The 26,052-nt window shown below is 37.5% G+C and overlaps 1 protein-coding gene across 1 annotated transcript in view; it reads left to right on the plus strand.

Annotated features, from left to right (window-relative positions):
* ESCO2 (establishment of sister chromatid cohesion N-acetyltransferase 2) overlaps positions 1-25,446 on the plus strand; it is a 35,512-nt gene extending 10,066 nt beyond the window's left edge. Inside the window, exons 5-11 of the mRNA XM_047762265.1 lie at positions 1,983-2,040; positions 4,554-4,680; positions 6,338-6,469; positions 7,562-7,651; positions 8,532-8,675; positions 21,104-21,279; positions 24,186-25,446. Of these exons, the coding sequence (XP_047618221.1) occupies positions 1,983-2,040; positions 4,554-4,680; positions 6,338-6,469; positions 7,562-7,651; positions 8,532-8,675; positions 21,104-21,279; positions 24,186-24,318 (860 nt within the window). The 3' untranslated portion in view covers positions 24,319-25,446. The remainder of the gene's footprint in view (positions 1-1,982; positions 2,041-4,553; positions 4,681-6,337; positions 6,470-7,561; positions 7,652-8,531; positions 8,676-21,103; positions 21,280-24,185) is intronic.
* Positions 25,447-26,052: the final 606 nt, after the last annotated feature.

Below are 26,052 nucleotides of genomic sequence, written 5' to 3' on the forward strand. Positions count from 1 at the left end.
TTTAAGTACAGTCCTTTGTCTTTTGCCTTTTAATTTCTAGTCAAAATGCCATTTTTTCTTTTTTCATTCCTTTTTTTTTTTTTTAGCGCCATACCCACAGCCTATGGAAGTTCCCAGGCCAGAGGTCTAATCAGTTGTAGCTGCCACAGCCATAGCAACGCTGGATCCGAGCTGCATCTTCGACCTATACCACAGGTCCTGGCACCGCCATGTACTTAACCTACTAAGTGAGGCCTGGGATTGAGCCCACATATCATGGACACTAGTCAGGTTTGTTACCACTGAGCCACAGCGGGAACTCCAAAATGCCATTTTTTTAGTTACTTAAGTCATCTTTCCGTTCTTCTACCTTCTTCAATGCATTTATCCATACAGTTCTAATACAGTTAGCTTCATTTGTCCCAGTCTGCATTCCATGTTGGGATCCTGCAACACCATGATTGGTGTTTTTTTTTTTTCTTTTTCTTTTTTGATATACATTTAATTTTATTCTTTGCTATGCCAGTTCCATGGGTCTTGTCAAGTGCATGGAGCTGTGAATCAACCCCTCCAGTACCTCACAGAACAATTCTCTCACCCTGAGTTTCTCTTTTATGTACCTTTTATAGTTAGCTATTCCATCCTTCCTCACCCCCTGGCAACCATTAGTTTTTTATCTCCATGGATTTGCCTTTTTTTGGTAAAAAGGTCACACAAATACAGTTGTGCAATAGGTGACCTTTTGGGTCTGGCCTCTTTCACTTAGTGAAATGCATTTAAGATTTATCTGTGTTTTGGTGATGAGGGGGGGGTTGTTTGCTTCTTTGGCTGCTGCAGTGACAGTGCCAGATCCTAGATTCATCTATGTTATTGCGTTTATTTATTTTTTTTTCCTGAACTGTGGATGTACCATACATAGTCTGTTTATCCATTCCACCTTTAAAGGACATGTTGATTGCTTTCCATTTTTAGCAATTATGAATAAAGTTGCTATAAGCATTTGTATACATGTTTTTGTTGGAGGTAAGATTGCAAAACACTTAGGTGAACACCTAGAAGCATGATTGCTGGGTAGTGTGGCAAATCTCTGTTTAACTTTATAAAAAGAACTATCAAAATGTCCCAGCAACTGCCATTTTGCACTCACACTTTCAGTGAATGGGAGTGTTGTTATTTTGCCTTTGTTCTCTCTAGCCTTGTTTTTATCAGTTTTTTTGATGTTATGCATTCTTATAGTTACATAGCAATATCTCGTTGTTCTTTTAATTTGCATTTTCCTCATGACATGATGCTGGGCATCTTTTCATGTGTTTATTTGCTGTCTGTATGTCTTTGGTGAAAGCTCTCTTCAGATCTTTTGCCCATTTTTAATTGGATTGTTTGTTTTCTTATAATTGAGTTTTAACAGTTCCTTTTATATTCTGGGTATGAAGTTTTGATCAGAAATATGATTGAAAATATTTAGTCCCTAGTCTGTGGCTTGTCTTTTTGTTATCTTGACAGTTTTTGCAGAGCACAAAATTGAAATTTGATGAAGTCCAACTTAATTTTTCTTCCATATGTTGTGCTTTTGGTCTTGTATGTAAAAACTTACTACCAAACCCAAGTTCATGTGGAGTTTTTTCTTCTATAAGTCGTATAGTTTACATTGTGCCTTTAGATCTGTGATCCATTTTGAGTTAATTTCTATATGAGAGTGTTGTCCTTTTTTTTTTTTTTGGCTTATGAATATCCAGTTTCAGCACCATTTGACAACTATCCTTTCTCCACTGAATTAATTTATGCTTCTGTGTCAGAAATCAGTTGACTATATTTGGGTATGTTTCTAGGCTAATTTTGTTCCATCGACCTATTTGTCCTTTTGCCAATACCATACCGTCCTGATTACTGTTAAGTCTTGAAATCAAGTAATGTAAGTATTTTGGTCTTATTACCCTTTTAGTCTTATGCTTAAAGCTTTAAGTTTATTCTGTGATACCAATTGTTATTTTTTTCCCTTTTAGTTTCTCCTGAGTCCATTGTCTATCCCATCTTCAGTGTGTCTTCAGTGAATACAAAAAGGTAGGGATTGCTGTTATTTTAATGTTCAAGTTTTACTTAATTATGAGTCTACTGAGTCAATTTTTCCTTACTTAGAGTATTTAATTTGGAGAGCATTTTTTTCCTTCCACAAAGAAGAGATGAAATTACACCCTTCTAGAAACTTCATAAGAACTCAAGAATCGAGAGAGGGGAAAAGACCTTTATGGGCTTGAATGATAATTGCTACATTTCTATTTAGTACTTGGCCCATAATAATTAGTTTATGTCCATTATTTCATTAATCCTTACAACAACCTAGAAGGATGAGACTATTATCACCATTTTCAGCTGAGGAAACTGAAATAATAGCTATTAGGTGGCAGAGCCAGGACTAAAACCCATATTTGAATCAAAGTCCATTAGGCTATATTGCCTCCCCTGGGTATTAATGCATGGATGATAGTTAATGTTTAACAGGCATTTTACAACCTCATGGTGTAGATACAATTATTATCCCATTTTATAGATGAGAAACTCTGGCCAGAGAGTAAGTAACATGCATTAGCTTAATGCTGTTACAAATCACAGCTGAAGCTGCCACTATTCTGGTCAAAACTAAAACTGGGAGTAGGGGAGGCATAGGTGCATGTGACCATAAGTGGGAAAGCTCTGAAAGAGAAGTTTCTTGCAGTCTCAACATCTTGCTAAGCAGATTTGTTTCTCTCCCTGTTTGATGATAAGTAACTAAAGGGATTGAGCAAGGAACTTCTAGCTAAGTTATTCTTTTAGGATACCTCTCCTTAAATTGCATTGGAGATGGGTGGTAACTTTTCCCTTCAGAGGCCATATTCCTAGTTTTTTTTTTTTTTTTCTTCCCACCTTTCCCTTTTCTCATTTGTCTTCTTTCATGACTGTCGGTTGAGGATTGAAACCTACCACAGTTAGCTAATGACAGTGTATAAACCAATTCAGCCTAACCTAAGGACATATTAGACTACTGGTTGAATCATTTGAAATTTGCTCTTTATGTAGGACCCAAAAAGTCAGATATCATCAATTCTTATGGCTTAATCTGTGACTTTTACTTTAGGTAGATTATAGATTCTCCAGGTTCATAGTCTCACATTTGGCAAACATTTATAGAATACTATGTGGTATTGAACTACATTGAATTTTAGAGGTGTGAAAACTAGTAACATATGGTCCTGCTATCAAGGAAGGTTCAAGGCGAATAGACATTTAAACAAAACATGTATTAAAATGATAAAATTGCTAGAAGTAAAGAGATTGTGATCATGCAGGAATGGGAAGAACTGAGTTATACTTAGCAAAGGTTGCTTAAGGGGTGGGAGGTTAGCAACCTAGACAAGTGGTTTTTATATTACAGGCTCTAGTAGTCTGTCACATCACTTTAAAAGCGTCACATCCAGCTTTATTTTTTTAATGGAATAATGCATCTCACATAGTAAGTGCACTTAGTGAATCTTTTATTTATTTTTTTTAGTTATATATGTATGTCCATATTGGTCATGATGTGAAATATGTTTCTTACCACAGGTTTGTCAGACCAGTTTGAAAGCCATTTCTAGTCAGATGATAACAAGACAGCTTGGGTTAGCAAAAGCATTAGCTGGATTTTTCCCCCAGTGTTTTTTCATTTGTCTATATCAGTTTCTATCTGAATCTCTTGCTTTGGTCTTTTTTCCCCTTGCCTCTACTTTCTAGATATTTCTTTCTTTGGTCCTTGGAAAAAGATCCTTTCATTATAAGGCAAGGGTAAAAAACTCTGTGCCTATAGAGCCAACCAAGCTGGGTGGAGACTGGAGCCAATTGGAGAAGCATGCCCCAATCTAAAAGAGCATGTGCTGTGTAGCTAGGAGATTCTTTGAAGAAACAGATGTCTAGTGATCTTATAGTGTCTCTTGCAATATTGGAAATACACATTTTTAAGTGAAGTCTCTAGATTTTAAGATATTGGTAGCTAATCCAAAGTTTTAAACACTGTGAGAGTCAAGCAAAACATATCTGCTAGCTGGATTTGGCCTGAGGGGCTCCAGTTTGCAATCTCTATAATCCAGCTTCAGCCTTCTCTCCTAATGGGAAAAGGTCAACATCTAATTTTTTTTTTCCTGAGAATTTGAGAATAGTGGGGTGAGGCCTGAGGACAAGCAAGTGTACTAGCCTTACTCACTGCCCCAGTAAAAAGTTGTTGGATCATAATATGCTGGTGGCTGACTTCCTGTGGGCCTATGAGATTCAATATTAGAATCTCCTTATTTGCTATGGTATCTCAGGAGTTTCTTTGAGCCTACATGGGTAAATATTGTCTTAAGACTTGATAAAGCAAGAAGAGATTAATTTTTAAGGGTATACCAACTTAGGAGGAAATACTGCCTATGTGCATCTATCAACAGAAAGCACTAAAAATTGCAAATGCCTCTGCAAGTGTTATATACATATGTTTTCTTTTCATTATAATTCCTCAAACTTTTTTGTTTTTTGCTCAGACATTTTAAAATATTAAGCAATACTTACCAACTTTCTATTTCAAGATCTCTAGTTGAAGAACAGTCTTCTGTGGGATCCATCATATCTACTAACTTCTTAAAACAAGTCAATATACAGAAAAGTACTAATACCAGAGATTTAAATAAAGACACAAAAGACCAGCTCATCATTGTGAGTAAATTTATTTATTTATTTATTTGTCTTTTTAGGGCTGCACCCACGGCACATGGAGTTTCCCAGGCTAGGGGTCAAATCAGAGCTGTAGCTGCTGGCCTATGCCACAGCCACAGCAATGCTGGATCCGAGCCGAGTCTGAAACCTACACCATAGCTCACGTCAACACCAGATCCTTAACCCACTGAGCAAGGCCAGGGATAGAACCTGCATCCTCATGGATGCTAGTCAGATTCATTTCTCCCGAGCCATGACGGAAACTCCCATTGTGAGTAAATTTAAAACAAAGCTCCTTCTCCACATGGCTTTCACATATGGAACCTAAAGTCTGCCGTGTTGTCTTAGCATGATTACTGGGAGTTGTAGATATTCTGAGTTTGTGAGTGCTAGCTTTGCTGTAGTGGCAACACTTAAAGATAATCAAATACATTTTTGAACTGATGGTGTTGGGCAATAATAGTAATTCAGTAGAATGCTGATGAATGTCTTTATCTCCAAATACGGAAAATTATTGTTGATTAATAAAAGACTTAATGAGAATAGCTACATTGCGTTAGACCTGGGTTCAGCAAACTATAGCTATGAGCCAAATCTGAGCCATGGCCAATGACCTAGACTAGGCTTTTATATTTTTTAAGGGTTGGGACAAAAGAAGAACATGTGAAAAAATCATGTGTGGCCTTCAAAGCCTAAAATGTTTACTATCTGGCCTTTGGCAGAAAGTTTGCCAAAGCTGATATAAACAATTCAGAATCTGGTATTTTCAGTAGCATGAAGCAATGCCTTATGATATAGATTGGCAATTAATAAGCTTTAACATTGAGTAATATCCTTGAATTCTCTATATTTATGAATATATCTGTGCTTTTCCTGAACTTTCATTATGTATTGTGTTTATTTTTATCAATTCTTGGGGCAAAGAATTTTAACACTCCTAATGACTTAAGGAAAAAATACTGTATAATGAACGTTTAAGTCTTGAAATTTTTGCCCTGCCTCTTTGAAATAAATCTTTTTTTCAGCCTCTCATAAAGACCTTAATAAAGAAGTTCCATTGTTCATCTTAGCTATGATATTTATGATTTGATTTTATTCCTTCTCAGAACTATGGGTCTAGGTAAAGAATTTTGGTTTTTTTGTTCCCCGCTGTCCATTCAAAGAGGCAATTTCATGTCTTTCATCAATTTATTGCAATTTTCTTCTCATTATGTTTTGATCTGTGGGGAGAGGGAAGATACAGTACCTAGACTTTCATTTAACATTTTACCTGTACCAGCATAAAAGAAAAATAAGGACAAACTTGAATGGATGATTACATGAACTAAATATGGCATTATGGGAGTTCCCGTCGTGGCGCAGTGGTTAACGAACCCGACTGGGAACCATGAGGTTGCGGGTTCGGTCCCTGCCCTTGCTCAGTGGGTTAACAATCCGGCGTTGCCGTGAGCTGTGGTGTAGGTTGCAGACGCTGCTCGGATCCCACGTTGCTGTGGCTCTGGCGTAGGCCGGTGGCTACAGCTCCGATTCGACCCCTAGCCTGGGAACCTCCATATGCCGCGGGAGCGGCCCAAGAAATAGCAAAAAGCCAAAAAAAAAAAATATGGCATTATGTGTGATGTGTTTAGATGGCCTTTTTCTTTTCTTCCAACTATAGGACGCAGGTCAGAAACATTTTGGAGCCACCATGTGTAAGTCTTGTGGCATGATCTATACTGCTTCCAGCCCTGAGGATGAACTGCAGCACATGCAGCATCACCACAGATTTCTGGAGGGAATCAAATATGCAGTAAGTTAAAACAAACAAACAAAAAACGGTCAAATAGTCATTTTTGTTTTTTTTTCTATAAAATTGCCTTTTTTTTTCTTTTTTCTTTTTAGGACTGCACCCACAGCACATGGAGGTTCTCAGGCTAGGGGTCAAATCAGCTACAGCTGCCAGCCACAGCAGTGCCAGATCTGAGCCCGAATCTGCGACCTGCACCACAGCTTACAGCAATGCCGGATCCTTAACCCACTGAGTGAGGCCAGGGATCGAACCTGAAACCTCATGGTTCCTAGTTAGATTCCTTTCTGCTGTGCCACGACAGGAACTCCTAAAACTGCTTCAAAGGATACATTTCTTTTGCTTAAATACTGAAAGATCTATATATCCAAAAATGTTTCATCATCTGCAGTTTCCTTGTCCGTGTTATTTGAGACTGATGGTATTTAAGAGTTAACTTCTAACAAAAGTACCATTTCAAACTTCCAGTCCTAATATAAGAGAAGTGTGTTCTGGGTTGAGTAAAAACCCTGCATCCTTACTTGTAGCTTTCTGAGCAGAGCTGCTCTGTCAAGATACAAAACTCAAAGACTTTAAGGAGTTTCCCCTCTCCTCATTCTAGTTTCTTTTCTGCAACTTTTCCAGGCTTTTTCGTTTTCTAAGAGGAGAGGTTCAATCTCTTCATTAAGCACCTTCCTACACCAGACACATCCTATTATTGGCCTTAATGACTGCACCAGCTACTCAAATGCACCCCCTTTTTTCCTATTTTTATTGCTGTGGTTTGCACCTTCATAATATTTTTAGTCTAATTTATTAAAACTCTGCTTATCTTCCCCCACCTTCTCACTCTTAATAATTCATTGTTTTTTCCTCTGTATTCCTATGAAGGGCTCTTATTTGACTTCGTGTTATTTTATAATAATCTCTCTCAATAGGCCGTCAGCCCCTTGACAGGCACTTTGTTTTAGACATCTTTATTTCCCTTACCACATTCCTGTATTTGGATTTTATCTTTTTTATATCATTGATTCAACTTTTTGTTCTCTCCAGACCACATTATTTGTTTTTTTCCCTCTTGAAATTACACTGACTTTTTTTTTTTTCCTTTGGCAGGGATGGAAAAAAGAACGTGTCGTAGCGGAGTTTTGGGATGGGAAAATTGTGTTGGTCCTGCCACATGATCCAAGTTATGCTATCAGAAAGGTGTGAAGCATTGGTTTTTCAGTTCCTGTATTCCTCCTAATCTCCGTATTCTCCACCAAGAAATCAATTTATGTTGAAGTGTAAAACACCTTTGCTTATGGATAATCAGTCCACTTTGGTACAGGTGGAAGGATGACTTTCACAGTAGTTCATACAAAATTAAACTGACAATTACAATACAAATAAAGGAGTATCAGGTGGAGATTTAAAAAAATAGATAAGGCTCTATAGCTTTTCCCTATATCTTCCATTTGTGAAAGATAAACTTTCTATTTTTATTTTTTTGTCTTTTTAGGGCCACACCCCCGGCACACGGAAGCTCCAGGCCTAGGGGTTGAATGGGAGCTGCAGCTGCCAGCCTATGCCACAGCCACAGCAACTCAAGATCCGAGCCTCATCTGCGACCTACACCACAGCTCGAAGCAACGCTGGATCCCTAACCTGATGAGCGAGGCCAGGGATCAAACCTTCATCCTCATGGATACTCATTTGGTTTGTCACCAACTGAGCCACAGTAGGAACTCTTAGGCTAAACTTTTTAGTGTTGGGAAATTAATGGCTCCAGAGTCTAATTCTTATGTTGGTGTTAGCTTTATTTTTTGGGCTGAATGTTTAGTCCCAGGGAACAATGAATAAAACTAAAAGTCTTCCTACACCTATCCCTCCCAAGAGTCTGAATTTCTTTCTGCTGAAAGTGATCTTTAAAATAGTTTCTTAAAACCCTGCTTCCAAAGTGTCAAATACATGCATCATAGTGGAATAATTTGGAGAGTGTGTAAATTTAGAAAAGAGATTCAGAGGGTGAAATGATAGTAATCATAAATTTTGTGTGTGTTAATACGTATATTTTCTATTATATTTTTTCTTTTGGCATCATTAGGTAGAAGATGTTCAAGAACTTGTCGATAATGAATTGGGCTTCCAGCAAGTTGTTCCCAGATATCCAAACAAAACTAAAACTTTTCTCTTTATATCTGATGAAAAGAAAGTAGTTGGGTGTTTAATTGCAGAGCCCATCAAACAGGTATGGTATTTGTCTTTTAAATTATTGGCATAATTTATAATCAAAATAAACTAGTAGGGAGAAATCTCAAGAATGCTACCATCGGAGTTCCCCTGGTGGCTCAGCAGTAACACAACTAATATCCTTGAGGATGCAGGTTTGAGCCCTGGCCTTGCTCAGTGGGTTAAGGATCTGGCATTGCCGTGAGCTGTACTATAGGTTGCAGATGCAGCTCAGCTGTCATTGGTGTGGCTGTTGCATAGGCTGATAGCTGCAGCTCTGATTCGACCCCTAGCCTGGGAATTTCCATATGCCACAGGTGTGACCCTAAAAAGCAAAAAATAAAAAGAATGCTAGCTTCTTTTCTAAAATATCCTTGATATAGATAATGAAGTTATTTAATTCCATTATATTTGGTATGTTGCCCTACATAAGCTGGATAAGTCAGCCTTTTTTTTTTTTTTTTTTTTTTTTTTTTAACTTTATGGTCTCACCTGTGGCATGTGGAAGTTCCCTGGCCAGGAACTGAATCCAAGCCACAACTGCAGCCTTCATTGCAGCTGTGGTAATGTCGGATCCTTTTAATCCACTGTGCCGGGTCAGAGATGGAACCTGTGCCTTGCAGTGAGTGACCAAGACACTACAGTTGGATTCTTAACCCAATGTCTCACAAGGGAAACTTAAGTAAGTCAGTCTTATGTTCAAGTGGTCATTTTCATACCTAGACTATAAAGTGTAGTGTTTTTTAAATAAGCTCAGTTATTGAACATGTGGCTTAGTGCAGGTTAATATATTTGGCAAAATAGTCCTCACTTGTCTCTTAATTAGAATCTACTTTAAATGCTGATTAGCACTGTTCTAGCAGAGAAGTTAGCAGATGATAGCCCATGGGCCAAGTGTGGCCCATCACCTGGTTTCGTAATAAAGCTCTATTGGCATATAGCCATGCTCATTCATTTCCATATTGTCTGTGGCTGTTTTTGTTCTGTAGGGCCGAACAAAAACAGGCAGAGTTGAGAAGGTGCAACAGAGACTACGTGGTAGAGAGCCTAAAATACTTACAATTTGGCTCCTTACAGAAAAAGGTTGCCAACCCTTGTTCTAGAATATAAATAGTTTTTGCCTTTCAAGTAGTTTACAGGATAATCTTTAGAGAGAATTATAGTTCAAATGTGTTCCTTTTTCCTGACTTGATACTATCCCACACTATGTCTCCTTTCTTTTAAAAATACGAAACTGCCTCAATACATTTTTGTTGTTGTTAGTTTTTTGTTTTGTGTGTTTTTTTTTTTTGTTTGTTTTTTAGGGCCGCACCTGCAGCATATGGAGGTTCCCAGGCTAGGAGTCGAACCAGAGCTACAACTGCTGGCTTATGTCACAGCCACAGCAACGCAGGATCCGAGCTCCGTCTGCTACCTATGCCATAACTCACAGCAACACCAGATCCTTAACCCACTGAGTGAGGCCAGGGATAGAACCCACAACCTCATGGTTCCTAGTCAGATTTGTTTCTGCTGAGCCATAATGGGAACTCAGTTGTTGTTAGTGATGCAGCTTTTCTTTTTTTCTTCTTTTTAGCTACACACCCATGGCATGCGGAAGTTCCCAGGCCAGGGATTGAACTTGAGCCACAGTAGTGACAACACCAAATCCTTAACCACTAGGCCTCCAGGGAACTACTACCTCAATACATCTTGAAATGATGCTAACATAAATTTATCTTACAGCTTTTTGTGAGTGTCTTTTCCCTGCCCTCATTTCTATCATATTTCTTTCTCTTTTGTATTTTCTTTTTTTCTGCTTTTCATCTACTATGTTTACACATATATAGTCTCTTGTATGTTTATCAGACAATAGAGAGAAAAGTAGTTGGTTTGTATTAATAAGCTGTAAAATTGATCCATTTGGCCTTTTCTTTCTTTGATCTTAAGTAGACTCTATATGTAGTGATAATAGGTAAATACAGATTGTTCCTGATTTATGAGGGTTTAATTGACAATTTTTTGACTTGAGGATGGTGTGAAAGACATACATGTTCAGTAGAAACATACTTTGAATTTTGAGTTCTGTTATCTTCCCAGGTTGGCCATATACATTTCTTCTTGTGATACTGGGAAGCTGCAGAGATGAGCCAGGCCATCACAAGAGCAAACAGCCAACACACTTAGAACCATTCACTACCCATATGATTATTTTCTTTCTCACTTTCAGTACCACATTCAATAAATTGCAAGAGATATTCAACACTTCAAACTTTGTGTTAGGTGATTTTGCCAAACTGTAGTCTAATGTTTTGAGCACATTTAAGGTAGGTGAGGCTAAGCTGTGAGGTTTGGTATTAAATGCATTTTCAACTTACAACCTATGTTTATCAGGCTGAAACCCCCTCATAAGTTGCAGAGAATCTGTATTGCCAACTAACTGATACATATATTCTTCTATTCATTCTCTCATTTTAGAAGCAAAGTTTCCTTTTTTATTTTTTTTGAAGATTTTTATTTTTTCTATTATACTTGATTTACAATGTTCTGTCAATTTCTGCTGTACAGCAAAGTGACCCAGTCATATATACATATGCATATGTGTGATGCATATATATATACACACATTCTTTTTCTCACATTATCACATATATATGTGTGTATATATTCTTACATTATCACATATATATATGCATACATATATATATACACATACACACATTCGTTTTCTTATATTATCCTTCATCATGTTCCATCACAAGCGATTAGGTATAGTTCCCTGTGCTGTACAGTAGGATCTCATTGCTCATCCACTCAAAATGCAATAGTTTGCATCTACTAACCCCAAACTCCCAATCCATCCCACTCCTTCCTCCTTCCCCTTGGCAACCACAAGTCTGTTCAAGTCCATGAGTTTGTTTGTTTTCCTTAGATAAGTTCATTTGTGCCATATATTAGATTCCAGATATGTGATACTATGTGGTATTTGTCTTTCTCTGACTGACTTCACTTAGTATGAGAGTCTCTAGTTGCATCCATGTTTCTGCAGATTGCATTATTTTGTTCTTTTTTATGGCTGAGTGGTATTCCATTGTGTATGTATACCACATTTTCTTAATCCATCCATCTGTTGATGTTTTCATGTTTTGGCTATTGTGAATAATGCTGCAACAAACAAAGGAGTGCATGTGTCTTTTTCTTTCTTTCTTTTTTAAGGCAGGCAAAGAGTGAGTTTATTAGCATAGGATGTTTGTGAGAGTACCATATCTTTTTCAGTGGAAAAAGTTTTGTCTGGATATATGCCCAGGAGTAGGATTGCTGGGTCATGTGGTAGTTCTATATTTAGTTTCTAAGGTACTTCAATGCTGTTTTCCATAGTGGTTTTACTAGTTTACATTCCCACCAACAGTGAAGGAGGGTACCCTTTTCTCCACACCCTCTCTAGCATTTGTTATTTGTTGACTTGTTTTTGGGGGGCTGTTTTTTAGGGCTACAGGTGCAGCATGTGGAAGTTGCCAGGCTAGAGCTCAAATTGGATTCATTAACCACTGAGCCACGAAGGGAACTCCTTGAATGGTTGTTTTTTCGTTATCATTTGTCTCAAGGTATTTTTTAATTTCCATTTTGATTTCCTCATTGACGTATTGGTTTTTTAGTAGCATGTTATTTAGTCTCCATGTAGTCAGTTTTTTTTTTTTTTTCATTTCTTTTCCTGTGGTTGATTTCTAGTTTCATGCCATTGTGGTCAGAGAAAATACTTGAAATAATTTCTATACTCTTAAATTTGTTGAGGTTAGTTTTGTGCCCCAGTATATAGTCAGTCCTTGAGAATGTTCCATGTGCAGTTGAAAAGAATGATTTTTTTTTTGGATGTAATGTCCTGAAAATGTCGACGAAGTCTAACTTTTTTATTGTGCCATTTAGGATCTCTGTTGCCTTATTGATTTTCTGTCCAGAGGATCTGTCCATTGATGTGAGTGGGTTATTGAAGTCTCCTACTATTGTATTCCCATCAGTTTTTCCTTTTATGTCTGTTAGAATTTGTCATATGTATCTGGGTGCTCCTATATTAGGGGCATATATATTGACTATTATAATGTCCTCTTCTTGAATGGATCCTTTTATCATTAAATAGTGTCCTTCTTTGTCATTTCTTTATGACCTTTGTTTTGAAGTCTGGTTTGTCTGATATGAGTATCTGTTTTCCTGTCTTTTCCATTTGCATGAAATATCTTTTTCCTTCCTCTCACTTTCAATTTTTATGTGTCTTTTGCCCTAAGGTAGTCTCTTGTAGACAGAGTATTGTTGGCCCACTCTTTGTTATCTAGTCTGCCACTCTCTGTCTTTTGATTGGAGCATTCAGTCCATTGACCATTAAGATAATTACTGATAAATATAGGAGTTCCCATTGTGGCACAGAAGAAAGGAATCTAACTAGGAACCATGAGGTTGTGGGTTTGATCCCTGGCCTCAGTGGGTTAAAGGTCTGGCATTGTCATGAGCTGTGGTGTAGGGCGCAGACATGGCTCAGAGCTGATCTGGTGTTGCTGTGGTTGTGGCATAGGCCAGCAGCTGTAGATCGGATTCAACTCCTAGCCTGGGAACCTCCATATGGCGTGGGTGCAGCCCTTAAAAAAAAAAATATATATATATATATATATATATATATATATATATATATTTATTATTGCCGTTTTAAACCTTGTTTTCCAGTTGATCCCATGTTTTTCCTTTTTTCCTTTTTTTGGTTGGATGATTTCCTTTTATTTTATGCTTGTGTCCTCTTTTTATTTTTTGTGAATAATGTTTGGTTTTAATTTTTGGTTGCCCTGTTTTTCAAGTATGTTAACCCCTTCCCATATCTGCTTGCTTTAGCCTGATATTCATATAGGCTCAAACACATTCTAGAAAAAAAGAGTCTAGATTTTCTTACTTTCCTTCCCCACATTTTATTTTGAGGTCCTTTTTTTAACATTTTCATGTTTGTCCTTTTGCTGTTCCTTGTGTTTATTGTCACTTGCACAATTTTTTTTTTCCTTTTAGATCTGTATACTGGCTTATTTAAGTGATTGCTTTCCAACTATGATTTCTTCCATCCTATTTCTTCTTACTTCTTTTTTATTTAGAGGAGCCCTATAAGTATTTCTTTTAGAATGGATTTAGTGTTATTGTACTCTTTTTGTTTGTTGGAGAAATTCTTTATTTCTCCTTCTATTTAAATGATATTCTTGCTGGGTAGTTTTCTGAGCTGAAAATTTTTCCCTTTTAGAAATTTTTATGTATCTTGCCACTCTCTTCTGGCCTTTAGGGGGTTCCCTTTTAATTCTTTGTTTTTCCTTGCTACCTTTAGAATCCTCTTTTTATCTTTTGCCATTTTTATTATAACATGTCTGGGTGTGGGCCTGTTTGGGTTCAACTTGTTTGGGGCCCTCTGTGCTTCCTGTATCTTGATACCTGTTTTTATTTATTTGTCTTTTTAGGGCCACACCTGCGACATACAGAAGTTCCCAGGCTTGGGGTCAAATTGGAGCTGCAGCTGCCAGGCACAGCCATGCCAAATCTGAGCCATGTCTGTGACCTACAACACAGCTCATGGCAACACTGGATCCTCAACCCACTCAGTGAGGCCGGGGATCGAACCCAAGTCATCATGGATTCTAGTCAGGTTTGTTACCTCTGAGCCACAGTGAGAACTCTGATATCTGTTGCCTTTAGATTTGGAAAGTTTTCAGCCATAATTTCTTCAAATATATGTTCAATCCCCTTTTCTTTTTCTTCTTCTGGAATCCCTATTATCCTTAGATTGACCCACTTTATATTATCCCATAGATCTCTTACATTGCTTTCACGTTTTTTCATTTGTTGTTCTGTCTGCTGTTCTGATGTGTTATTTCCATGATTCTGTCTTCCTAGTCAGTAATTCGTCTGCATTATTCATTTTGCTTTTCTGTGTCTTTAACTTAGTTTGTGTTTCTGCAAATGAATTTTCTAATTTTTCTTGGCTCCTCATATTTTCTAATTCCTTTCTAACGTAATCTGCATTATGTTCATATCTGCTCTTAATTACTTCATATTTATTCTTAATTCCTTCATTATTTTTACTATCTCTTTTTTGATCTTGGTGTCTGTTGGACTGCAGAGGTCTGTTTCGTTATTTGCTCCTTCAGGTGAATTCTCCTGTTCTTCTAACTGGGAATGGTTCCTGATCTTCTTCATTTTTCTTATGTTTTTCTTATTCTGTGAGTTCAGGGAAAACAACTACATAGTCTTGGAGGGCTATTTATATGTCTGAGCAATTTGTAAGGGCTTACTATTTATTTTTAGGCTGCTGCACATGCTTCCAGGGAGATGGAGGCAATAGGCAGGGCTAGTAGCTAGGGCCTGGTGCTAGGCCTTTGACAGTGATAAGAACCCAAAGGAAGGTGGTGCAGGCTGTTCTTTCTTACAGGGCCCTGGGAAATGACAGTGATTGGGCAGGTGTAGGTGGCACCTGAAGCATTTGGCAATGGCAGCAGCAGGGTGGGTACATTTGCAGGGTAGGGAGAGCAACAACGGGTGGTATTTGGTTGCAGTGCCCTCTTCTTTGCCGACCTTGGAGGTGACTGGGGCTGTAGGTAGTGCCTGTTCACAGGCCCCTTAGTGGTGGCGGGCCATACCCATCTCTGGTGTCTGAGATAAGTGCTGTGGTGTGCCCCTGCTGCCTGTAGACCACACAAGAGATGCTTCATCGCATTTAGCCCTCCTCTGCCATAGCCCACATAAGAGACGCCCCATTGCCTGTAGCCCATGCAAGTGGCACCTTACCACCCATAGCCTGTGCTAGAGGCACCCTGCCCTCTGAGAGTCTGCACATGCGCAAGAAAAGATATTCCTATGGTGGTTTGCCCTCACCAACAAGGGTGCTTTGCTTTTCCTGTGGGCCCAGATCTCCGCCTAGGTTCCCTTGGCTGTGGCATCCTGCTCCCCAGCCCCTTGGACTCTCTCCATACAGCCAACCCTGGTCCTCAGAAATGACCTCTGGAGTCTCAAGTACCCAGCTCCCACCTGAGTGTCTCAGGCTCTGGTTTCTGGGGGCAGCGGTGTAGATGATCTGTGCAGCTCTCACTCTGCTTTGCCCTCCTCAATCCAGCTGTTGCACTTTTCTCCACAACTTTTGAGGTCCCTCCCTTCAATCGATCTCCCCATCAGGGTGGGTTCCTTTCCTCTTAAACAGCTCCCTCTCAGGAGTGATAGACCAGCCCTGATTCCTTTTCTCTCTCTCTCTTTTTTTTTTTCCTTTTGTTCTACCCAGTTATATGGAGGGTTTCTAGTCTTCTGGCAGCATTCAGTAGATGTTCTGTGTGAGTTGTTCTCCATGTTGATGGGTTTTTCTTGATGTGTTTGTGGGAGAAGTTGAGAACCACATCTTTCTCCTCTGCCGTCCTGATCCTTCTCCTTCCTTTTTCATGTTTTAAAGTTTTATTGAAATGTAGTTGATTTACAGTGTCATGATAATTTCTGCTGTCAACAAAGTGATTCAGTTATACATGTACATACATCCATTATTTTTCAGATTCTTTTCTCATATAGATCATCATAGACTATTTAATAGAGTTCCTTGTGCTATACAGCAGGTCCCTGTTGGCTCATCCCTCCATATACTGCAGTGTGCATATGCCAGTCCCAAGCCCCCAGTCCCTCTCTCCCCCCATGAACCCCTTTGGTAACCATAAATTTTTTTTCAAAGTCTGTGAGTCTGTTTCTGTTCTGCAGATAAGTTCATTTGTATCCTTTTTTCCCCCACATAAGTGACATCATATGATGTTTATCTTTCACTGTCTAACTTCACTTAGTCTGATAATCTCTAGGTCCATCCATGTTGCTATAAATGGCATTATTTCATTTGTTTTTATGGCTCAGTTTTATTCTAGTTTATATATGCTCCAAATCTTCTTGATCCATTTCTCTATGGATGGACATTTAGGTTGCTTCCAAGTCCTGGCTATTATAATAGTGTTGCAATGAATATGGGTGGCATGTATCTTTTCCAATTATGTTTTTTTCCAGATAGGTGCCCAGGAGTAGGGTTGCTGGATCATAGCATAGTTCTATTTTTAGATTTTTGAGGAACCTCCATACTGTTTTCCATAGTGGTTGTACCAGTTTACATTCCCACCAACAGTGTAAGAGGGTTTTCTTTTTCTCCACACCCTCCAGCATTTATTGTTTGCAGACTTTTTTTGTTTTTGTTTTCTTTTAGGGCTGCACCTGCAGCATATGGAAGTTCCCCAACTAGGAGTTGAATTGGAGCTGGAGCTGCTGGCCTACACCACAGCCACAGCAACACAGGATCTGAGCCACATGTGCAACTTTCACCACACGGCTCACGGCAATGCCGGATCCTTAACCAACTGAGCAAGACCAAGAATCAAACCTGCATCCTCATGGTAACCTGCTGAGCCACAAGGGAAACTCCCTTGTTTGCAGACTTTTTGATGATGGCCATTCTGGCTGGTGTAAGGTGGCACCTCATAGTAGTTTTTGATTTATATTTCTCTAATAATTAGTGATGTTGAGGATCTTTTCATGGATTTTTTGGCCATGTGTATGTCTTCTTTGGAGAAATGTCTATTTAGGTCTTCTGCCAATTTTTTGGTTGGGTTATTCTGGTGTTTCTCAGTCTCTTGCGCTTCCAAACAGACTTTAAAGTATTCTGTCTGCTTCCAAACAGACTTAACAGTATTTTGTTCTATGAAAAATACCATTGGTAATTTGATAGGTATTACAATGAATCTGTACATTTCCGTGGGTAGTATAGTCATTTTGACAATATTGATTCTTCCAATCTGAGGGCATGGTATATCTTTCCATCTATTTGTGTCATCTTTGATTTCTTTGATTAACATCTCACTGTTTTCAGCATACAGGTCTTTTGTCTCTTTAGGTAGTTTTATTCCTAGGAATTTTATTCTTTTTAATGTGATGGTAAATGTGATTGTTTCCCTAATTTCTCTTTCTGATCTTTTCATTGTTAGCATATAGAAATGCAGTAGATTTCTGTGAATTAATTTTGCATCCTGCAGCATTACTGAATTCATTGATGAGCTCTAACACTTTTCAGGTAGTATAGGATTTTCTGTATGTAGTATCACGTCATCCGCAAACAGTGGTAGTTTTACTTCTTCCTTTCCAATTTGGATTCTTTTTATTTCTTTTTCTTTTCTGATTGCCATGGCTAGGACTTCCAAAACTATGTTGAATAACAGTGGTAAGAGTGGAAATCCTTGTCTTGTTCCTGATCTTAGAGGAAATGCTTTTAGGTTTTTGCCATTGAGAATTATGTTAGCTGTGAGTTTGTGATATATGGTTTTTATTATATTGAGGTGGGTTCCTCTGTGCCCACTTTCTGGAGGGTTTTTATCAGAAATGGGTGTTGAATTTTGGCAAAAGCTTCTGTATCTATTGTGATGATCATATGATTTTTATTTTTAAATTTGTTAATATGGTGTATCACATTGATTTCTGGATATTGAAAAATCCTTGCATTCCTGGGATAAATCCCACTTGATCATGGTATATAATCCTTTTAATGTATTGTTGGATTTGGTTTGCTAGTATTTTGTGAGGATTTTTTTTTTTTTTTGTATCTGTATTCATCAATGATATTTGCCTGTAATTTTCTTTTTTTGTGGTATCTGATTTTAGTATCAGGGTGATGGTGGCCTCATGGAATGAACTTGGGAGTATTCCTTCCTCTGCAATTTTTTGGAATAGTTTCAGAGGGATATGTGTTAACTCTTTTTCTAAATGTTTGATAGAATTCATGTGTGAAGCCATCTGGCCTGTACTTTTTGTTTGTTGGAAGTTTTTTGTTGTTGTTGTTGTTGTTGTTGCTATTTCTTGGGCCGCTCCCGCGGCATATGGAGGTTCCCAGGCTAGGGGTTGAATCGGAGCTGTAGCCGCCGGCCTACGCCAGAGCCACAGCAACGCAGGATCCGAGCCACGTCTGCAACCTACACCACAGCTCACGGCAACGCCGGATCATTAACCCACTGAGCAAGGGCAGGGACCGAACCCGCAACCTCATGGTTCCTAGTCGGATTCGTTAACCGCTGCGCCACGACGGGAACTCCTGTTGGAAGTTTTTTAATCACAGTTTTAATTTCGGTGCTTGTCTGTTTTCTGTTTCTTCCTGGTTCAGTCTTGGAAAATTGTACCTTTCTAGGAATTTGTTGATTTCTTCTAGGTTGTCCATTTTATTGGCATAGAGTTGCTTGTAATAGTCTCTTATGATCCTTTGTATTTCTGTGATGTCCATTGTAATTCCTCCTTTTTCATTTCTAATTTTATTGATTTGAGCCTTATCCCTTTTTTATCTTGACAAATCTGGCTGAGGGTTTATAAATTTTGTTGCTCTTTTCAAAGAACCACCTTTTGGTTTCATTGATCTTTGCTGTTTTCCTCATTTTTGTTTATTTCTGTTCTGATCTTTATGCTGTCTTTCTACTCACTTTGGGTTTTGTTTGTTGTTCTTTCTCGAGTTGCTTTAGGTGTCAGTTTAGGTTGTTTATTTGGGATTTTTCTTGTTACTGAGGTAGGCTTGTATTGCTATGACTTTTCCCTCTTAGAACTGCTTTTGCTGCATCCCATAGGTTTGGGGGTCATTGTGTCTTTGTTACCATTTTTCTCTAGGTTTTGATTTCCTCGGTGAACCATTAGTTGTCTGGTAGCATACTGCTTAGTCTACGTATGTTTGTAGTTTTTGCAGATTTTTTTGTTTTTGTTGATTTCTGGTTTTATAGTGTTGTGGTCAGAAAAGATACTTGATATGATTTCACTTAAAGTTATTGAGGCTTGATATGTGATCTATACTAGAGAATGTTCCTTGTGCACTTGAGAAGAATGTGTACTCTTTTGCTTTCAGATGGAATGTTCTATAAATACCTATTAAGTCCATCTGGTCTAATACATCATTTAAGTCTTGTTGATTTTCTGCTGAATGTTCTGTCCATTGCTGTGAGTGGGGTGTTAAAGTCCCCCACTATTATTGCTAACATCCATAAAAGGATCTTAGCAATTGCCTTTATATTGAGGTAGTCCTATGTTAGGTGCATATATATTTATGGTTTCATATCTTCTTAGTTTGATCCTTTGATTGTTATGTAATGACCTTCTTTGTCTCTTGTAGCTGTCTTTATTTTAAAGTCTGTTTTGTCTAATGTGAGTATTGCTACAACAGCTCTCAGAAGTAAAGTTTTTTTGATGGTAGTTAAAACTTAATATACACCTATCAGAACAGCTGCAGTGAAAAATAGTGACAATAGCAAATCCTGGTGTGGATAAAGGGAAACTAGATTTCTCATACACTGTTGGAGGGAATGTAAAATGTTAATAGCCATTCTAAGAAAATTTTGGAAGTTTCTTAAAAAACTATTCATATATTTATTGTTTGACCCAGCAACCATATACCTGCACAGTTATCCCAGAAATGAAAGCTTATATCTATGCAAAAACCCATACCTAAATTTTATAGCAGCTTTATAGCAAAAGCTAGAAACATCCAGGTCCTTCAGTAGGTAGTGATGAAACAAATTTGTACATCCGTACAGTGGAGTATTACTAAGCAACAAAGAAACAAACTATAGATAGATGCAACAGCTTGGGCAGGTATCAAGAGCATTGTGCTGAGTGAAAAAGAGCCATCCTTAAAAGGTCACATGCTGTATGACTCCCCCTATATGATATCCTCAAAATGTCAGAATTATAATAGAGATGGAGAATAGATTCAATTACTAGGGCTTAGGGATGGTTGAGGAGGGACAATGAGTATGATTGTGAAGTGGTAGCAAGAGGAAGAGCTTTGTGATGATGTAGTAGTCTGTATTTTGATTGCAGTGATGATGAGATGAATATTCAGGTATGATGAATTGTCATAGAACTATACACACACATTGTACCCATGTTAATTTCTTGGTTTTGTTATTATAGTGTAGTTATGGAAGATGTAACCATTGGGGGAATTGGGTGAAGGATACATAGGTCCTCTCTCTACAATTTGTCAACATCCTCAATCTAAAAAAAGCCTGAAATACCAACCAAATGTTATAGTTTATATTCATAAATATTCTCTAGTGTTAACCTGTTTTTTAGGATATCATATATACATCTTAGGATAGAGAGAATGGGAGAAGTTTATGTACTTTATTAATAGTGAGGCTCTGACTTATAATTTTTTGAAATCAATAAAAGAAGGAAGTTACACATTGGTATAATACACTAGGATGTGGGAATATCTTCACACCACTGCAGTTGTTAAGCATTGTGTGAGTAAAATGGGAAGAAATTCAGGAAATACCTACTAATTTTAGCATTTTTAGTGACGGTAGAATAAAATTAATTTTAGATACTTAAGTTTAAAGAATGGCTTTTAAAAAGAAATGTGAACTCAGCTGTATTGTTAGCTCTAGGTGCGTCTGTGTGTTATTGCAGGCCTTCCGTGTCCTGTCCGAACCAACTGGGCCAGAATCCCTGAGCTCTAAAGAATGTCATAGGGCTTGGCAATGTTCAAATGTACCAGAACCTGCAGTCTGTGGGATAAGTAGGATCTGGGTCTTCAGATTGAAAAGAAGAAAACGCATTGCAAGACGACTGGTAGATACTCTCAGGTAAGAAATAAAATAAAATGGATTAGACCTAGATCAACTGTCCCAGAACCTTTCCCAGATCATGAGCCAAAGGAAATGATGTTAATGAGATATTTCTATGTTAAAAGTACCAGTCAGGTTAAGGCAGAGCTGGCACTGAAAAAGAAAAAAATATTAGATACTAATAGTCAATTTCAGGCACAACATTCCAAGTCTGAATGCTTGTCAAACTGCCTGTGGTCAAAGACTAGTTTTATTTCTTACAGACCAACCCATTAATAAACTGCAATAAAGATGAATTGCTAGGAAATGAAAAATAAAAATAAATGGAAAATATAATCCTAAATTTTTATTAGATTCAACAGATGTAAAAAAGAATTAGAGAAATTGTACACGGTTGTTGACCTCGTGTGACCAGATGATTAATAAAGACTTGCTGTAACTCGCAAATATAACTAAATGTAAAAGTGCAATAGCAAAACAACCCACAGAATGGGAAAAAATATTTGCAAATCATTCATCTAATAAGAGTCTAGTAAGTCCAACATATATAAAACAACTCTTACACCACAACCAAAAAAAGGACAAATAACCCAATTTAAAAATAGGGAAAGGATTTCAATATGTTTCTTCTCTTTTCTTCCAAAGCGCAAGTAACAATTGGCTAATAAGCATGAGAAACTATGCTCAACATCCATAGCTATAAGGGAAATCACAAACCAAAACCATCACAAGATACCATTCCACAGCCCCTAGGATACTAATCAAAAAAACGGGGAAAAGAACAAGTGTTGGTGAGGATGTGGAGAAAACTATAATCCTTGTGTGTGGTTGCTAGGAATGTAAAATGGTGCAGCTTCTGTGGAATACAGTCTGGAAGTTTGTCAAGAAATTAATCTTATATGACCCAGCAATTCCTCTACATATATACTCAAAAGAAATGGAAGCATGTGTTCATGTAAAAACTTATACACAAAGGTTCATAATAGCCCCCCAAAATGTCAACAACCAAATTCACGATTAATAGATAAATACAATGTGGTATATCCCTACAGTACCACAATGGGGAAATTTAGCCAGGAAAAGGAATGACACAGACTACAACATAATCAAACCCTGCAAACACTGTTAACTAAAAGAAGCCAGTCACAAAAGACCCCATATTATATGATACCATTTATAAAGAACCTTCAGGGTATGTAAATCCATAGATAGAAAGTAGACTAATGATTTCCAGGGGCTAAGGGAAGGGTAACTTTAAAGTGACTAATAATGTGCACAGGATTTCTTTTGGGGTGATGAAAATGTTCTTGAATTAGATATTGGGAGTGGCTGCACAATTTTCTGAATGTCTAAAACCCAATTATACACTTTTAATGGGTGAGTGGTATATAAGTTCTCCATTTTAAAACTCCTGTTATGCACACTTTGAGCTAACACAGCATGTTGGTACTTAAAGTTGATGTGACAAATGAGTTTGCTTGTGAATTACTTAATCTAGCTTGGATAGATGAGTTTCACACTTACTCTCCCAATTTGTATATTTAAGATAACAATGACTACACTTTGACCAAACCAAGGACTACACCTTGAGTTGTACTGTAAAAGCCTTTGGAATCTACACACTTTTTAAGAACACCAAGAACACTGTGGGGCTCCAGTCTTGGGCTCTAATCCTAGTCACCTAAACATACCTTACTAAGGGGAGCAGTGAGAAAAGGTGACTATAAAGATTTTTATTTGATAGATAGGACTTTTAGTACAAATTTATGCTGATGAGCTAGCAAGTAAAAGGCCAGAGTTTTAGGACTCAAACCCACTCACCTAATGTCCTTTCTATAGCTAATACCAATCATAAAGACAGTAAGAACTATTTATTTATTTATTGTCTTTTAGGGCTGCACTGTGGCATATGGAAGTTCCCAGTTTAGGGGTCGAATCAGAGCGGCAGCTGCTGGCCTACACCACAGCCAGAGCAACACCAGACCAGAACCACAGCTCCAATCTACACCACAGTTCATGGTAACACAAGATCCTTAACCCACTGAGCAAAGACAGGAATCAAACCTGCATCCTCATGGATATTAGTTGGGTTCATTACTGCTGAGCCACAATGGGAACTCCAATAAGAACTATTTAATCAAACCAATATTTTACTTTAGATTCTAGTAAATTGAGCAATATACTTTGTATTGATTTACATAGTAAGTTTATCAGAAGCTTTTATCTTAACTTCTAATTGAATCCAGTTCTTTAATTTTTTATTTTGAATTTCAAACTCTAAAAGAACAGCAAGAATATGAGTTCTCTCGTCGTCGTCGCTCAGCAGTAACAAACCCAACTATTATCCTCAAGGACATGGGTTTGACTCCTGGCCTCGCTCAGTGGACTAAGGATCTGGTGTCGGAGTTCCCGTCGTGGCTCAGTGGTTAACGAATCTGACTAGGAACAATGAGGTTGCAGGTTCTATCCCTGGCCTCGCTCAGTGGGTTAAGGATCCGGCGTCACCGTGAGCTGTGGTGTAGGTCACAGACGTGGTTCAGATCCCACATTGCTGTGGCTGTGGTGTAGACCCCTAGCCTGGGAACCTCCATATATTGTGGGTGTGGCCCTAGAAAAGACCAAAAAAAGACAAAAAATAAGAAAAAGGATCCGGTGTTGCCATAAGATGTCGTGTAGGCTGCAGACACAACTTGAACTCTGCATTGCTATGGCTGTGACATAGGCCATGCCGGCAGTTGCAGCTCTGATTTGACTCCCTAGCCTGGAAACTTCCATGTGCTGTGGGTGTGGCCCTAAAAAGAAAAAAAGAATATCTCAAGAGATGAAATTTTTTTATTTGGATTGTTTTAAAATATAATTGTGCTCATGTTTAATCAAAACGTTAAATTGGTTTCATTGTTAAATTGTCTTTTCCTCTTTTTTAGGAATTGCTTCATGTTCGGCTCTTTCCTCAGCACTAATGAAATAGCATTTTCTGACCCAACACCAGATGGCAAGTTATTTGCAACCAAGTACTGCAACACCCCGAATTTCCTTGTGTACAATTTTAATAGTTAAAGCTAATTTCAACTATAGAACAGTTACTGTGTGGGTGATTCCGATAGCCCATTATCATAAAATACAAACTAACAAATTCAAAATAAAAATACTAAGACACACACATATACAGAAGCCTACCTTAGTTTTAATACTTAAACAGAGGTAAATTTGTTAAAAATTATCTGGGGATTCAAAGAAAAGGAAAAAAAATCACTGAATGACATACTGACTAGCCCTCTGAATCCTTTATTATGAAACTTTGTAATTGTAACTGGAAAATTACCTGCTTCCTACATAAGAACATTGACAAAGCATGGTGGTTTTCCACAGAAATTTTCTACTTATCTTTATAGAGCACACTTTTGGGCCAGAATTATCTCATGCCTGATCAGAAGCAAACAGGAAAATTTAAAGACAGGTAAATAATTTCCCGAATTCGTACACAGAATTCTCACTTTATAGATATTTGGCTGTAGCAACTCAGTTTGAGTATATTTAAAGTATTCTGAATTTCTAACTTGTACCAGGTAAAGATAATAACAAGATTTTCATAACTGTTTATATAAAATAGAATTCTATAGCTTAACATCTTTATCTTTTTAAAAACCATTAATCAGAAGTACCCTGTCATCAGATTTAATTAAAATTAAACTTTGTAATTGCACTATTGTCATTTCATTAATTTGGGGTGTTTGAAAATGCTAATTGTGTTACTTTTCTTTAGTGAACTTATTACTGGTGGTTGGTATCTAACAAAATGGATACGCTGTTGAATTAAATTATTCATATGGTTACATTTTTAAGTGTATAGTAACAGAACCAAGGTTAGTAAAAAATATATATATCTAGGCTGATGAGTCATTGGACATGATGACATTTGTAAACATACCTAAATTTGCACACGTTTTTCTAGTATAATTCTTGGATACTTTGTAAGCAAAGAATTGTTTAGATTTTTTTATTTTCTAAAAATTACTTATTTTCTCTGCAATAAAGCTGTGGGAAAGTAGTTATCCAGGTTGTAACTCTACATAAGAATTTGTTCCTTTGCATTCTTTTATTTGCCTAGAAGTGAATGGTTCCAAAATTTAAAAGCCTGGGTTCCAAAAACTGTGGAACTGTTAAAATGTGTATAATGCTATTTTCTGCCCTGCTGTGTTTTAAAATTGTTTTAAATATTTTATTTAAAAATTTTTATTAACATTATTTTGCTTAATACTTTTATTACAAATTAAAATTCTTTGCAATATTCTTTATCATACAATTGAATGTACTGATAATCATTTTTAATTATTGTTTGTATTTATAAAAATAGTACATACTCTATAAAAAAAAAATCATCGAAAACTGTTATCTACACAGAAACCTTCACACAGACTTTTGTAGCAGCTGTTTGACCTAAAACAGACTACCAGTTATTTCTCCAGCAAGAATGGGTTTATTTGAGACAAGTAAAGAATTACAATTCAGGATCTGCCACCATGTTGACCATGTTCAAGTCTTCAGCAAAAAATGGAGAGGAGAAAGAACTTAAAGAGGAGAAAATCAAGCCAGGAGGGCTATAGTTAACTAAGAGTCTATAAGGCTTATCATTAGCCGAGTTGTGACCGTCTCTCAATGGCTAAGCTTTTTCCAAGCAAGAAAAAGTTTGCTTCCGTTGGGTGCTGCTATCTTCATAGGTGGTGAGAGCTCCCCCTTCTGATCTCTCAACTTTGTTTTTTTTTTTAATACTTTTTTCTTTTTATAGATTAG

The sequence above is a fragment of the Phacochoerus africanus genome, chromosome 15, assembly GCF_016906955.1.
Source record: "Phacochoerus africanus isolate WHEZ1 chromosome 15, ROS_Pafr_v1, whole genome shotgun sequence".
Lineage (NCBI taxonomy): Eukaryota > Metazoa > Chordata > Mammalia > Artiodactyla > Suidae > Phacochoerus > Phacochoerus africanus.